At 50.1% G+C, this 16,336-nt stretch overlaps 1 pseudogene and 1 gene segment (V, D, J or C); both read right to left on the bottom strand.

Moving 5' to 3' along the window:
- The window catches only part of LOC138818880 (uncharacterized), a 76,392-nt pseudogene extending 61,209 nt beyond the window's left edge, over positions 1–15,183 (bottom strand).
- Positions 2,480–4,093, bottom strand: LOC138818883 (immunoglobulin heavy variable 3-48-like). The segment is given in 3 exon segments: positions 2,480–2,632; positions 3,598–3,917; positions 4,022–4,093. Coding segments are annotated over 3 exon segments (519 nt in total).
- Positions 15,184–16,336: the final 1,153 nt, after the last annotated feature.

Raw genomic sequence — 16,336 nt, 5'->3', positions numbered from 1 at the left:
TGATCAAACTGATTTCTTTCTTTTTATATCTTTGTTGTTGGCGGGGGTTGAACTCACAATGTCGGCACTGTCTGTGAGTTCCTTTGCTCAAGGCTAATGCTCTACCACATTGCGAGACAGCACCATGCATCTTTTTTTTCTTTTTGTTTATGTGGTGCTGAGGAATTGAACCCAGGGCCTCAGGCATGCAAGGCAAGTGCTATACCACTGAGCCACCTTCCCAGCCCAGCCATGCGGTTTTTGAGTGGGCAATTGGAGATAAGAGTCTCGTGAATTGCAGCATTATTTACCATAGCTAAGATATGGAACCAACCCAGATGCCCCTCAGTTGATCAATGGATCAAGAAAATTTGGTATATATATACAATGGAATTCTATGCCTCCATCAGAAAGAATGACATTGCCTCATTTGTTAGGAAATGGAAAGACTTGGAAAAAATTATATTAAGTGAAGTAAGCCAAGCCCAAAGAAACATAGGTCCCATGGTTTCCCTTTTCTACAATATCTAGTATATGTATGAGTCAAGCTGAAAAGGTCAGATAAGGTGATGTTAGGGAAATGAACCCTTAGATATGTATTTAAATGTTTTTTTTTCTTTCATGCATTTGTTTCTAACACATTTATAAGATTATTTCTTTGTTGCTTTGTATGTCCCCCCCTCCCAGTATACCTCCTACTTTCGCTGTATTTGATGTCAGTATAATTGGTGGAGGAGAAGGGGAAAAACAAGTTGTTTAAATAAGGATACAGGTGGACCCGTTGCAACAATGAGAAGTACAAGTTAGCATGTCGAAAACGAACTTTATAACTTTGGTGGGGGAGGAGGCGTGGGTAAGGGGGTGGGGGGGGGGGCTGGGAAGGAATGTGAAGGGTAAACAAAGGAGGAGGCTACAATGATTGATAAGAAATGTACTCATTATCTTGCCCATGTAATTGTAACACCTCTGTACAGTATGTTCACAATAAAATATTTTTTAAAAAAAGAGTCTGGTGAGGACTTTTCTGCCCAGGCTGTTTGGAAGCATGATTCTAAGATCTCAGCCTCCTGAATAGCTAGGATTACAGGCATGAGTTTGGGATTTAAAAGCAGTTCTGTGAGACTATCCTAAGACAGAATGCTCAGCTTCCATGGGGAGAATCCAGGAGAATCATGGAAAGCACCCGCCTATCTTTCTACTCTCTTCTGAATCACCATCCAGATGTCTGCCTCTGCAGAAAAAATTTACTATCTCAAAAATAAACAATGGTGAACAGTGCTGCAGGCCTGATTCTGCAGCAGATTATTGGATTAGCAAGTGCAAAGTGTGCAGTTCAAATCACTGTACCACAAACAGCAAACTAGGAGCTTAGCACCATCCTCCATTCTTCTAATTCCCTCCATCAGTGAGAAGGCTCAGGGTCCCAAATGACAGATGGTGCTCAGAAGATAGGAAGACAGAAAGAGCCCAGGAATCATGAAAGGGCAAACAGCACCATTCAAACCACGGAGAAACAGAACCAAGAAGAAAAAGGTCTACAGTTTGAAGCCCACCTCCCAGTGTAAAGAGAGGCCGAGGTCGGCAGTGCCTTGAGCCAGGCAGCTGTGGTGGCTGCAGAGGGCGGGATGAAGGCTCCTCGGCCTCTGTGGATGGTCCCCATGACAGGAGACGGCTGCACTCGGCTCACTTCCTCATTTAAGCCTGGAGTCATGGGACAGCACATTGTCTCTTTGTTTCACGTACATTTATTGGTCTCGTAGGTAAACACATTTCAGTCCCTAGCTGAGGATACTCTTGTTCGAGGGATTTTTAGTGCAACTGAGTCTGCATTGTCAACCATGTTGGAACAGGCCCTGAGAGACAGTCGGGCCTCCGTTAGACCCCTGGAAACCCCTGGGTGGGAGGGCTTTCCTCTCTGCCCTTGCCTCTGCCCCTGCTGGGGACTGAGAGCTCAGTGGTCCTCCATCCCCCTCCATCCTGAGGGTGTAGACAGAGTGGAAATGACCATCAGCAGCTGCCGTGCGCTGTGAAGCAGGAGTGTCCACAGAGTGGACAGCACGGGGGCTGAGGGGAAGAGGAAGGGAGGCCGCTCACCTGAGACAGGTGTGGGCATCAGGGAAGAAGGACACAGGAAGTGGCAGTGCTCCACAGGAAGCTGATGGCTGATCCCATCTCATCCACACACAGAGGAAGTCCTTCCCTCCCACAGTACCCCAGTGAGCACGTGAGGAAAAGAAAACAAAAGGAAGGCAGGCATGCCCAGAGGGACTGTGGGTGCTGGGGAGGTGTCCAGAGGGACCCTGGGAATGGGAGGAGGGAGCGTCACAGAACCTGACACCCAGCTCCCACCCAGCTTCTGGGGTGAGATCCAGGGCTGCTGGCCCTGAGCACCTCCTCAGCTCAGACTCAGGGTCTGGTGGACAGTCTGTGTCAGGACTCACACTGACCTCCCTCCCGGTGTCTCTTGCACAGTAATCCATGGTCCCCGTGGTCACCGTGCTCAGCTCATGGGCATCTGTTTCTTGGCTGTGTCCTCAGACACTGTGACTCGACTCCTGAGAGACGGCTGCAGTTGAAGATGTCTCCTGTCCTTGCCAGCAGCTTCCCTGGGGCTGTGGGACCCGGCTCCATCAGTAATGACAGCCAGTGCCACCTACATGGTACAGGCAGGGGACAGAGACCACGGGGGCTTGGCCAGGCCAGGCTGTGGGATGCCTGCAGCTGCTGTGACAGGACATCTGAGGACAGAGCACCTCACTGCGGGGCATGGGGAGACACGGTGTGTTCTGAGTTCAGATGCAGCGTCCTCACAACATCCTGACCGCATCCCGATGTCCTACACCCAGGAACGGCCAGCAAGGAAACAAAGGCCCACCCGGCATCCAGGCCTCAGGAAGATGTCTGTGACTCACAGGAAGTATTTCCAGGGTCTGGAAGAGGTTGAGTGTAAACAAGTGAGTATGAGCCCAGTGTCACTGGATCATGTCTGCAAAACCAGGTACTCGGGAGCCTGAGATCTGAGGATGGAGGTTCAAAGCCAGCCCGGGCAGGAAAGTCCCTGAGACTCTTATTGCAAATAAACCACCAGAAAACCGGAAGTGGCGCTGTGGCTCAAGTGGTAGAGTGCTCTTCTTGAGGTAATAAGCTAAGGGACTGAGACCAGACCCAGAGTTCCAGCCCCACAACTGACCAAAAAAAAAAAAAAAAAATTGAGCAACGAGTGTCTGCTCTTCCTCTAGGAAGATGAAGGACAGCATGGGGAAGGGCAGATGGACTCTGCTCAGGATCTCTGCAGAAGGAAAGAAACCAGTGGATTTGGAGAGCAATGTCTTCACACAGCACAGGAGCCCTTAACACCCTAGACAGCTCTGTGGGGGACACTGCGTCCTGTGGAGAGGCCAGACACACAGAGGAGTCAGGGCCTGAGCTCCACAGCTGCTCCTGTGACTGCCATGACCTCAGTGTGTGCCCAGCGCCCCCTGCTGGTGATGACTGAGCATGACCTCAGTGTGTGCCCAGCGCCCCCTGCTGGTGCTGACTGAGCATGACCTCAGTGTGTGCCCAGCGCCCCCTGCTGGTGCTGAGCGCCCTGCAGGGAGGTTTGTGTCTGGCCAACACTGGATTTCCTGCACAGTGTCTAGCACAGTAATAGATGGCCATGTCCTCCACTCTCAGGCTGTTCATCTGCAGGTAAACTGTGTTCTTACTGTTGTCTCTGGAGGTTGTGAAGCGTCCCTTTACGGAGTCTGCATAGTATGTGCTACTACTAGCATAGATGTATGAAATCCACTCCAGCCCCTTCCCTGGAGCCTGGCGGACCCAGTTCATGCCATAGCTACTGAAGGTGAATCCAGAGGATGCACAGGAGAGTCTCAGGGATCCCCCAGGCTGCACCAAGCCTCCCCCAGACTCCACCAGCTGCACCTCACACTGCACACCTGCAAACACAGAGAATCCAGGTCAGCAATGGTCACACACATCCACTGTTCCTCCCACTCATGTCCATTTGCACACTCAGTATCCCTTGCTGCCCATGAATCACCTTTCAACAGAGCAACAAGGAGAACCCAGTGCAGCCCCAGCTCCATGGTGCTGGTCTGTGCTCAGTCACTGGTGGAATCAGCTCACAGAGCTCAGGTCAGGGCTGGGCTGGTTTTCATGGGCAGAGGGACGTCCTATTTGCATGTCCTCTACTATAAAGCAGCTCAGGGGGGAAGTCTAGAGATTGGGCTCCCAGAGCAGAGGAGACTGTGCTGGAGGGGTTTGGTGACAATGGTCACCTTGGAGACATCATGATGCACTGACCCCGTGCTGTGGTTCACACTGTACCTGCAGCTCCTTGGGAGCCTGACACAGAGTGTGAGAACATTGAGAGCTTTCTGGGGTGCAGAGGGACACACATGTCCTCTCACTCTGTCATTGTGCCTGGTGACCGTTCTGTCAGCATTTCTGATCACACACAATACACAAAGTGCAACATATATGTTACCTCCTTGTGCACTCGGTAGAATGTAAAACAATGTTGAATTGTTTTCACACTGGCAGCATCTCACGTGGTATGAGCTCCATGCCTGGTCTGGGCCTGCACAGCCAAGGAGGGTCCACAGTCTCTGGTGTGTTCCAGGAGAATGGTGCTCATCTGTGAGCTCTGCAGAGCCTCCTTCCTGAGCAGCAATCAGGTGTGGCTTTCCCATACTTAACTTCATTTTGACCATCAACCAGGTCGGCCAGGGTTCAGGCAGAGGCTTGATAGAGGGCTCTGGTTTATCATTTGTTATAATCTATTTTTCTCATTCATATGTATTGTGTATTTGCAACAAAATCATGTGTATTGTGTACTTGTAATAACCTCAGTGAGTCACACACAGAGTTAAACATAGGTAAATGAATATTTGGTAACTATCAAGAAGTCACTTGTGTTTTCTTCAAATTGTTTTATCAACCCTTTGACAGTTCCCTTGCATCTGTCTTTCAATTCATGGGTTACAGTGATTACTAGTGCTGAACACCTGGTGAGCTGAACGTAAACAACACTTTTGTCCATGAACAAGAATCCACTGACACAAATCTGAGCAGATTCTGAGGATGAGAGGAAAGGAGAAGCAGCAGGGAGTTCCTGGGGACCCAGGACATGGCAGAGAAGCAGTGAGGGTGGAGAAACTGTGGCACTGAGCTCTGACCTGTGTGCAGCTCTCTGCTGGGGAAGAGAGCTGAGCTGTCAGCAGGTGACAGCAGGTGTGCTCAGAGAGGGAATGCTAGATCTGCCATGGGACACATGGCTGAGGACCTGTTAACTAGCAAAAACCCTGAAATGAAGGAAATGAAAAAAAAATAATCAACCCTGGTGTAGGTGGCGTGGCTCAGTTGTTAGGCAGTTAGTCAATGAGAGAACACATCAGGTTCTGACTTTGAATCCCAGTCATGGATCCAAAAGAGAAAAGGAAATTGAGGCGTGACTCAAATGGTAGAGAACCAGCCTTGAGTGAGAAAGCAGAGGGAGAGTACAAGGTCCCTGTTTGTGCAAAAGTGCACAATAAAAATGCTTATAAACACATGAGAGATACCGAGTGTTGGGGGCCAACCCGGGTCATGTAAAGCAGGCAGGCTGACAGTGAGAATGTAAATAAGAACGTGACTGGAAGTTATACCACGGTCCATGAGCACACAAACATAGAAATGCCATCGATTCCAAACTCCAGTAATGTCCAGTGGCACATTTGTTTCTTATCTTCAGTTGCTGTTGCATTGTTTACATCAGCAAGCCAGATTAACCCAGGTGTCCATGAGAGAAGGAATGGAGAAAGGAAATGTGGTGTCTTTGCAAAACAGGAGATTGTTCATCCATGGAAGGGAGGAAGTCCTGGCATTTGTGACAACATAGATGACTCTGGGGAGTTCATGTGAAGTGTGGTAATGCAGCTCAGAAAGACAAAGGAGGGCTTTTGACACCTGTGTGGTCTGTTTTTGGGAAAACATGTAAGTCAGCAGACCGCAAGCTTTCTCACTGTCAAAGAATGGAACCTGTGCGTGGTGTACCATCCTTAGATCTGCGTTGACAACGGTTCCACAGCATTTGTGAGCATTGTCACGTTGCACTCTAAGTGTGAATGTGCATCGTTTTAATTGTCAATGTTATTTCAAGGAAGTAGACATAATTACAAAACTTTCTGACCTTGAGAACTTTTAGCAAAGTGGTGAGAAGGACACCAAATGTCACCATCTCAGCAGGAGCAGGGCACCATCGCCGTCCCTCCTTCCTTCCCAGAACCCGACTCTCACGGAGGCTTGGTCATCCGGAGCATGTGGGCTGAGCCCTCTCCTGAGCAGGGCCTAGACACCAGCAGCCCCTCCACAAGGTGAGCCTTAACTTTCCCGATGCTCTTCCTGATCTGTTATTTGAACTGACACTAAACAGAGTGGGCAGCCTGTCAGGTTTACTGCATGTATCTCTTGTATATTGTTTAGATCCTGTTAAACACAGTTATGTCCTCAAGCATTTATCAATTCTTAATGGTGTTTTGTCTAGGTTCTGGAATATTCAGTCCAGAGTAGTCATTTATGTCCACACATGTTGCAATATGCAGTGACTAGGAACAGGACAGTAATGGACACAGGTCTGGAATCAGGTCTGGGGTGCCTGAGCTCTGAAGCCTTCTACCAGTTTCCGGTGTCCTGGGGCCATTTTACAAGGTATTTATTGAGTAGGGTGCAGGGCGTACCTCAGAGAGTGAGTCACTAGCACCAACCACGTGGTCTAATCACACTCCAGTGATAATGACCTCTTTATCTTAAGAAGCCAAAGTAAGCAGTAATTGAGTCTTCTCTAGCCCAAGGTGCCAGAAAGCCTGGTTTGAAATTAGCCTACACCAGCATAGAAATCTTCATTCCCATCAAGTCAGGACTGAGTGACCTTTTCAGGATAGTCTCAGTGCTCTGAGGGTTCATGTGGGAGGTGGCAATGCATCCTCCCTATCCTTTTGGGGTCTCAGAGCTTGAGTTTCGGGGGCTCTCATGACATAGCAATGACATTATATGCCCTTAATATTGAAATTCCATTCCTGTGTGCAATATTTCAGTAGCAGATACACATTGGAAAGACCCACACATTGCAATCTTCACATCAGCCGATATGGCCAAAGGATGACACTGATAATGCCTGGAAGCCAGGAACTGTCAAAGTACGGGGCGTTGGTTTTGCTAGAGCGTCCAAAGGCTCAGTAGACGTCTGCCTACCAGCCCGGAAATTAAAACCCAGAAATGAACAATCACCCAATGTCCAGGAGGCTGTGCAGGGAGCTTCAGGAGGATGAGGAAATCTATGGGCTTAGGGAGAACAGGGAGAACCAGATTGACACCGATCCACCCTGGGGCAAATAAGGAAGTTTTCTCAAGAAGCTGGAGGAGCTTATAGGAGAATGGAGAGGAAATCAACAGGAAGAATCTGTACCCATGGTGGTGGTATTCACACTGCTGGTGTCTGTGTGGGGCCTCCTATGCTGGGTAAACTGTTGTATGGAAATGTGGTATGATATGTAACAACTCAGAGTTGAGCTGGAGGAAGGCTTTGCCATCCTGGAGGCCAAAATCTGAGTTCCACAGCTTGGTGTCTTTACTGCGGTGTCTGTGGTCACCATGGCTGTGGCACACACGGGCACCAGGATCCCAGGTCAGCACAGCACTGGGCCCCTCCTGCTCCACACACACTCAGCAGGTACCTGGAGCGTGCTGTCTCCTGGTGAGGAGAAGGGTTTGTGTACTGTCCAAATGATTCCACAGGATGAAACCTTCACAGGTGAAAGACGCCTTTCCTAAGCCATGGAGTTCAGACAAAAATCCCTCCTCAAGAAATGAGCCTTGTTCCTTCGGGTAATGGTGTGGTGAGGGAACAGGGCGAGATTTGTCTTTGTCTCAGAGATGGGAGTATGAGAGGAGAGTGAGGAGCAGCACCACAGGGGCCAGGACTTGGGGCAGAGGCCTCGGGATGCTGCTCTTCTCAGCACAAGGTTCAGGGTGAGCAGCAGTGTCCGGACAGTGCACAAAACCAGGACTCACGGACACCTGCCCTCAGTACTGGACCTCCCAGCACAAACAGGCAGCCCATGTGTCCATTTCCCCAGAGCTGCGGACGGTGGAGGTGAAATCATGTGTTCAGAGTGGACAAGGGTGAGCTCTGCATCCACATCCCAGGACTCCTGGTCAGCCTCCCTCCAGACCTGACGTCCACCTCCATTCCCACAGGAGGCCTGCTGAGAGGCAGCAGGAGAGGGCTGATGCACGCAGGCTGAGACGTGGCACCGGCACATTCCTCAGATCTGCAGAAGCCCCGGCCTGAGCAACACCTGACCCCAGGTCCTCACCTGACCTGGGGTTCAGTCCACACACTTACAACAGCCATTTCTGGCTGAACAGAGAAAAGACACATGGAACAGAGTCTTTGACCAGGAAAATGAGTCCACTGACACTACCCCATTGTCCAGTCATGAGCTGGATATGCACAGGCAGGAATGGGAGAAAGGGAAGGTTTGCTAGCTCCAGGGGTGGTGGTCTGGCTTCTCCTCACAGGATTTGGAAGTACTGGGTTAGAACTCAGGCCTGTGCTCGTTGGGCCGTCGTGCCGTGACTGGCCATGCCTCTCATTTTGCTGTCAGCTGTTATTCGGGCAGAGCCTTGGTGTTGACTGAGGCTGGGCTCGGAGCTCAAACGCTGTGTCCATAGCTCTGGTGTAGCTGGGGGCCCTGCGGACGTGGGCTGTCACCCCCAGCTCCTTGACTGAGATTCAGCCTGGCTAGTGTTTTCACTGGCTGGATTCAAACTACAATCCTCCCATCCCCACTTCCCACACAGCCTGGAGTGCAGGGAGGACCTGTGCGTAGCCATGTCCCTCACGTTTTCAACGGGAATTTCAGAGCCTCCTCAGCAGGGAATCCCAGAGTGTCTCCACAGGTCTGATGGGAAAGTGATCATCAGGTCCCCTGGCCTTCCTCAGTCCTTGGGACCACGGCTGGGTCGTTGCCGTTTCCAGGGCGATGCACTGGTCTCATTGATGAGGGAGCATTCTTTATTGTTTGAAGATCATAACAACATGATCACATTGTGAACTCAGAGACACCATGGAGTGGCAGCCCCCCAGATCCAGAGGGGATCCCTGGCAGTCGGCTGGACAGAGAGCAGTCAGATGGTGACAACAGCCCTGGGCTGCACGCTGTGTTCTGGATGGACTCTGGGCTCGGGCATGCTGGGCGTCCCGGTGGGTCCCGTGCATCCTTGTGGCAGGCTTGTGTCAGGGCTCACACCCGGTCTCCTCAGTGTGTCCTACACAGTAGTGCAAGGTTGTGTCCTCCATGGTCACGGAGCTCAGCTGCAGGGAGCACTGGTCCTTGGAGGTATGCACTGGCATGGTGACTCTGCTCTGGAGGTGTGCACTGGCATGGTGACTCTGCTCTGGAGGCTCGGGCTGTACGCGCTGCTCCCACGTTTATAGATGTGTCCAGTCCACTCCAGCATTTCCCCTGAGGCCTGTCGGATCCAGCTCCACAGTCACCATGCTGACGGAGTCACCAGAGACCGCACAGGAGAGGGACGGCGTCTGCACGGGCCTCGGCAGGCCAGGGCCTGACTCCTGCAGCTGCACCTGGGACAGCACAGCTGTGGACAGAGGAGCAGCTGCGTCTCGGCCCAGACGCCGCATCCCACGCTCCTGCCCAGTCCCAAGTCAGCACCGCTGTGAGCTGCCAGCAGGAGCCCAAAGACCACACCTGCTCCACGGTCACGAGGTTACAGCTGTCACGCGCAGACACATTTCCAGAGTGCAGAAGAGGCTGAATTTAAGCGAGGGTGCGACTTCTCCGGGTGTGTATGTGGGAATTTGCATGTGGGGTCACTCTGCTTGTGGCTGCATACGAGGGGCAGCGTCCCTGTCACCTGTCCCCCAGGGGAGGTGACCGCGGGTCTCTCACAGATCGCACCCCTGTCTTGACAAGCTCTCCCCTCGGGGCCCTGACCTTTCAAGAAGGACGTGAGGTGAAGGCTATGAGGAGAGACCAAGAGATTTAATGTGTGCAATCAGCACAGTGTCTCTCTGTATCACACACACAGATAAACCCTACATGTATCTCTACACTCACCAGCAAAACAGACCTGCAGGAACATTGAAACACACACATCATTTATATTTGTATAACCACAGAAACACATATATACACAAACACACAGATACATACATTCACAGAACCTCAGAACCTTGATCAGGAAGTAGATCCAATGTGTGTCAATGGAGGGAAAGAGAAAGAACAAGCAAGCAGAAGCAGGAAAATCCTTGTGGACCAAGTGTTCTGGGACTGCAGGGCTTGTCCTGGTCTTCAGAGGTGTACTGAACTGGGAGGGAGATTGGTAGAAGTGACCGCTCATGAGAATGTCTGCATTCTGATAGATTGGCTCACTCCCATTTCTGCCATACCACCACTTCTGGCTTTTTGGCTGTTAAGGAGATAAGAGTCTCACAGCCTTTCCTTCCTGCACTGGCTACAGTGTGATCCCCAGATCTGTGTGTGGTCCTCTCCTGAACTGCTAGGATGAGAAGGAGAGCACTGGGGCCTGGCTCCACTTGCTTATTCTAAACCACCCATTTCCTCATCAGTGTCACTGGGACACTGGGTTGGTGTTGAAATGCACACACTGCTGTGCAGCATCGGTCTCAAACAGTGAACAAGTAGTGACATCACTGATCCCGAGAACCGGGTCTCTCAGGGATCAGACTGTGATGGTGGAGAGGGAAAGTCTTCTACCTGTGCCACGGATGTACAGAGACTTACTAACCATTTGTTCACTCCTTATTGCTGACCCGTGTGCTCTTGATATTAGGGAGCAGACGCCAGTTCCCACTGTGTGGAGACAGATGGCATTCTGCAGGGCAGGAGTGTCCTTATCGGCCTCGTAATGGGAGATGATCTTGCTTCCTGGAACAAAGACGCACAAAGCACCAGTGTATACACCCACTCCCCATCTGCTGTGACAAGTGCAGTGTTTCTCTTCCTGCTGATCTGTCTGTGGAGACGTCTGAATGAGACGGGACAGCAGGAGCCCACGGTGCTCCCTCACAGTCCTCACCCCGCCTCCATGTCACCCGGAATTCTTGGTCTCTGGAGCAGAGCTGAGCAACTCTTTCCAGAGAATTCCACATTTGACTGCTCAGCCCATGATTCTGGCAGCAGCAGATGGCTGAGGACACAAGCCAGAAGACACAGATCAGACCACGGAGCAAAGGTCCTCCACGGGAGTTCATGCGTGGAATCCACGTCCCTGGAGGGTCGGCAGCAGGCCGGCCCCTGTGGTGACCCGGTGAGTCTGTCACTCGCGCCTCAGGCACAGGGTAGAACGACAGCGTCAGGCCCTGGACGCGGCCTGTCCTCACCCCTGCCCCTGGAGGAGAAGCTCTGAGGAGCACAGGGCTCTGTGAGCGCTGCCGCTGCCCGCGCTGCACTCTGAGGAGCCTTCCAATTATGGTGTCCGTTCCTCCTCCACTGCGCTTTCCTCGTCTTGAGTTCTTGGCTCTTTTTGAGTGGTTTGCCTTGCTGTCTCTTCTAAATATATGAATACGACTGTCATCCATTAGTGCTGAGAGGGGTCACCACTGTGACACCACATGCTCTGTCCAGTAATGATGTCACAGGACACGTTACTGGAGGCTGCGTCTTGACCTTCACGGTCTCTCTGGAGAAGCACCAGTCAACACGCTGTTGCTCCTTATACACACACATGAAATACTGGAGCTAAAGTGAAGGTGACAGATGATTACTTTTTTATTTCTGGTGGTGGTCCTGGGCCTTGAGCTCCAGGACAGCCTGGGTGCAGTCTCTGCACATTTCTGCTCCAGGCTCCGGCTCTACTACTGAGCCCCAGCTCCATTCCTCGCCTTTGGTGGTTAAATGGAGATCAGAGTCCTATGGACTTTCCTGCCCAACCTAACTTAAAACACAATCCTCAGATGCCATCCTCCTGAGTTGCTAGAATTACACGCACTATTGACAGGTGCCCAGCTAGGTGATGACAAGTTCAGGATCTAACAGTGTTTGCAGAACACTTAATGTAATGGCTCCAGAACACATCTTCTCATCAGCCATGAGTGATCCTACAGCAACCTCAAGACAAGTCTCAGAAATCCAGAAGCCTGAAACCAGGTCATTTCTTCCACAATAGGGACGATCCAAGTCTCAGAACCTAGAAGACACAATCTCTGAAGAACATGGAGGAGTCCATGTTCTGTGATGTTCTGTGGATTAGCTTCATTTCGACAATGGTTTCACAGTAACTGCACCCTTGGGATCATGGGGCTGCACAGATGGGAAGTAAAAGGCTGAGTAAAGGCAGAAGTGCTACTCACTAGACACAATGTAAACGATGACTTATACAACGATGGAGGGAGAAATGGGGAGAGAGCTAGGGAAGGATTGATATTGTCCAATTAATTGTATTCTTTATCTAACTTATGCAACTGTAACCCCTGTAAACATCACATTTATAATAACAATAATAATTTTGGAAATGCTGCAAATCTAAATCCAAATACACTTAATTATGAATTTTGTACTAATAGAGGTAGAAAAAATATGACATTCTGAAGAAACTTTGAAAAATGTTTTCAGGGAACCAATATGAGCACCAATATCAGAAGTATTCACACGTGCCCTGAGATGATCCTTCCCTGTCCCCGTTACCCATGAAACACAGTGTGGCACAGTGTCTGGACCCTGAGGTCTACACACCGCTGACCTGCAGGCCCCTAGACATCAGTAGAACTCACACAGGGTTAATTGTATGTTTCCTCATTTATTCATTTTGGAATTAATTAATTTAGTGATGTATTCATTCATTCTAATGGACACATGCCAACAACAGGAAACTATAAAATACACAATACACACACACATTGGTAGACGTTCAATAGGTTAAGTAGATTCTGTCTAAACTATTGATGATTTCTGTTAGGTACAAATCTTCCCATCCTGTCTTGACTCTTTACAATGATGAATACAGAAGTGTCTTCCACAGTCCCCTCCCTGTGCTACGGGAACCAGACACTCCTCACCACAAGTTTTCTCTTCCAAACGAGGTCACATCTGTCTCCACATGGACAGAGTAATGGATGTCTCCTGGTGAAATGAGTGATTTGTCTCATCATCTACAGAAACTGTCCAGGGGAGAACCTCAGAACTTGGAAGTCTTCTTCCTAAAGCCTGTAGAGTGCACACACAGGTTCTTGTTCAGGAAGTGAAGCTTGCTCTTTTCTCTGATCAGGATGTAATGGAGAAATAAACAAGGACCTGTTTGAGCAGGTGGGGGTGTCCGGGATGCAGGGAGCTCAGTCAGATTGCTGTGAGATCACCTGGCCCAGCTCCTTGTGCCCACGATGCGTGTGCACAGTGACAGTGCTCATGACGGAGCCACAGGGACCCGGCCTCCATCCCAGACGGGACATCCGCAGGACTCCAGAGCCATCGTGATGGAGGAAAGCCAGGACAGACGGGGCCCAGCAAGGTCAGTCTACATGCACATGGCCTGTTGTCTGTCCAATCCAACCCAGACTCCTCCTGTCCACTTCCACATCCCCTGGAGGACAGCAAGAGGCCCTGGTCAGGGGAGACTGAGGAGTCCACCAACATTTCCCAGGGTGCCATGGGCAGACCTCCAGGGGTATGGCCAATCCCTGTGTTTTATGACTTGGGTCCCCAAGTACATTTGGTGGTTGGACAAAGAGAAAAGGAGGCTGAGATACCAAGAATCACTGAGACAGAAAGTGAATGAATGGAGCAATTCTGTCAGGTCAGTTCTGAACCCCTGAGCAGTGCTACAGGCGAGGAAGGAGGGCAGCATTTGAGGCCTGTTAAGAGTCATGGGTCAATGGGCTGTGCGCTCTCTCTTTGTCTGTCTGTCTGACTTAGTCTCTGTCTCTCTGTCTCTCTGTCTTTTTCTCTGTCTCTGTCTCTCTGTCTCTCTCTCTGTCTCTGTCTCTGTCTCTCTCTCTCTGTCACTCTATGTACAGTTTTGAACTCTGGGCTACTATTTTAGGCACACACATGCATTTCAGCCCTTTCTGCATCTTTTCTGATGTGATTTATTTTCTGGTACTGTGCTGTGTTTTTGCCTGGGGCAGGTTCCAGACAGTGATTCCACACTTGTGTCCTGAGTAGCTGGAATCACAAGAAACAGCTGCCACATGCAGCTTATCGATTGAGATGTGTTGTTATTAAGGTTTTGCCCATTTGGCCTCCATAAATACTCATTTTAATCTCCTCCTCCCAAGTCTCTAGTATTGTAAGCATGAGTCACCATGCCAGGATTTTTCCTTTTGTTCACAGGACAAATTCCAACTCTTTGAATCCTGGGATCTTTGTCCTGAGTCTCATGGGGTCACGAGGGTCCCTGAGTTTCTTCAGGATCAAATACTGGTCACCACTGCAGAGCCATTTTTGCTTCCACCGTGATACTCTGTTCATTCTTAAAGTCCCAGCAAAGGACTGGAGACATCACAGAGGAGTGCAGGTCATGAACTCAGGAGAGATGCTGTCACACTGTGGACACAGAGGCAGGGCAGACAGCAGGAGAGCAGCCCTGGGCTCTGTGTGCAGCTGCTCCTGAGCTGACCCGGCTCCAAGCTATGCCCAGCGCCCCCTGCTGGTGCTGAGTGCCCTGCAGGGAGGTTTGTGTCTGGCCCACACTGGATTTCCTGCACTGTGTCTGTAGCACAGTAATAGACGGCCGTGTCCTCCACTCTCAGGCTGTTCATCTGCAGGTAAAGTGTGCTCTTGCTGTTGTCTCTGGAGGTGGTGAAGCGGCCCTTCACGGAGTCTGCGTAGTGTATGCTACTACTATCACCACTGATGTATGAGAGCCACTCCAGCCCCTTCCCTGGAGCCTCTCGGACCCAGTTCATGCCATAGCTACTGAAGGTGAATCCGGAGGCTGCACGGGAGAGTCTCAGGGACCCCCCAGGCTGCACCAAGCCTCCCCCAGACTCCACCAGCTGCACACCTGCAAACACAGAGAATCCTGGTCAGCAATGGTCACACACACCCACTGTTCCTCCCACTCATGTCCATTTGCACACTCAGTGTCCTTTGCTCCCCATAAATCACCTTTCAACAGAGCAACAAGGAGAACCCAGCGCAGCCCCAGCTCCATGGTGCTGGTCTGTGCTCAGTCACTGGTGGAATCAGCTCACAGAGCTCAGGTCAGGGCTGGGCTGGTTTTCATGGGCAGAGGGACGTTCTATTTGCATGTCCTCTGCTATAAAGCAGCTCTGGGGCAGATGTCTCAAGAGAGCAGCCCATAGAGGAGATGCAGATGGAAGACAGAGTTTGTTAGTTGAGTGTATAAAATGTGAAATTTCTCTAATCAATTGGCTTTAAGAAAACCAGATTGAATATGAACTTCTTTACAGAAGTTTAACTCTGCTTCCATTAGTCAAGATTGCTAAGCCATTTGCTTTTTAAAAAACATTTTCCCATTTCCTTTTGTATTGTTTACTAATTGTTTTATTTGAGAAAGAATGGAATCACATAAAATCTGGACAGGATGAATAAATATCACAGTGATAGTTACCAAACACTGTGGAAAATGAACTGGAAATCTTATGGGTGGGGACAGGAGGGAAGGATTGGGAGAGAGCAACAGAGGGGAAAATGGTTCATAAAGAACTGTACGGAGGACTGGGAAGGTGGCTCAGTGGTAGAGCGCTTGCCTTGCATGCCTGAGGCCTCGGGTTCGATTCCCCAGCACCACATAAGCAAAAAGAAATAAAGCTGGAAGTGGTGCTGTGGCTCAAGTGGTAGAGCGCTAGCCTTTAGCTGAAGTGCTGAGGGACAGCGCCCAGGCCCAGAGTTCAGGCCCCACAACCGGACCCCATTCAAAAAAAAAAAAAAAAAGAACTGCACTGATTGTACCTGATTCACGTAATTCTAACTGATCTGTACATCAACTAAACAATTTTTTAAATTAAATAAAAACAAAATAAAAAAGTTGCTCTATAAAGGTGTTGCCGTGCAGTGAGGCAGTTTATGAACACACTGAGGCTTGATCAATGTCGCCCCTTTCAACATTCTTGCCCACCCCTCAAAACTCCTCTTCCCTCTCTCTGCTTAATGTTCAGGACATGTATGCTGACATTATTGAACAAAGCAGTTTGTGGATTCAAGGCATGTGGATCTGTGTCATTCCTTCCTCACCTTTCCCCTTTGACCCACCCTTAGCTCAGTGTTGTCAATTCTGTGGCATAGGCACTGTATTCTTGCCTGCATTCTCCACGTTGTCTCCTTCATCCTTCTACCATTTGCCCCTCAGCTCTCCACTCCCAGTACCCTCT

Source organism: Dipodomys merriami, unplaced genomic scaffold (assembly GCF_024711535.1).
Source record: "Dipodomys merriami isolate MVZ:Mamm:240054 unplaced genomic scaffold, mDipMer1.0.p SCAF_786, whole genome shotgun sequence".
In the NCBI taxonomy this organism is placed as follows: domain Eukaryota; kingdom Metazoa; phylum Chordata; class Mammalia; order Rodentia; family Heteromyidae; genus Dipodomys; species Dipodomys merriami.
Note: the sequence above shows the minus strand (reverse complement) of the source record. Positions and strands in the feature narration are given on the sequence as shown.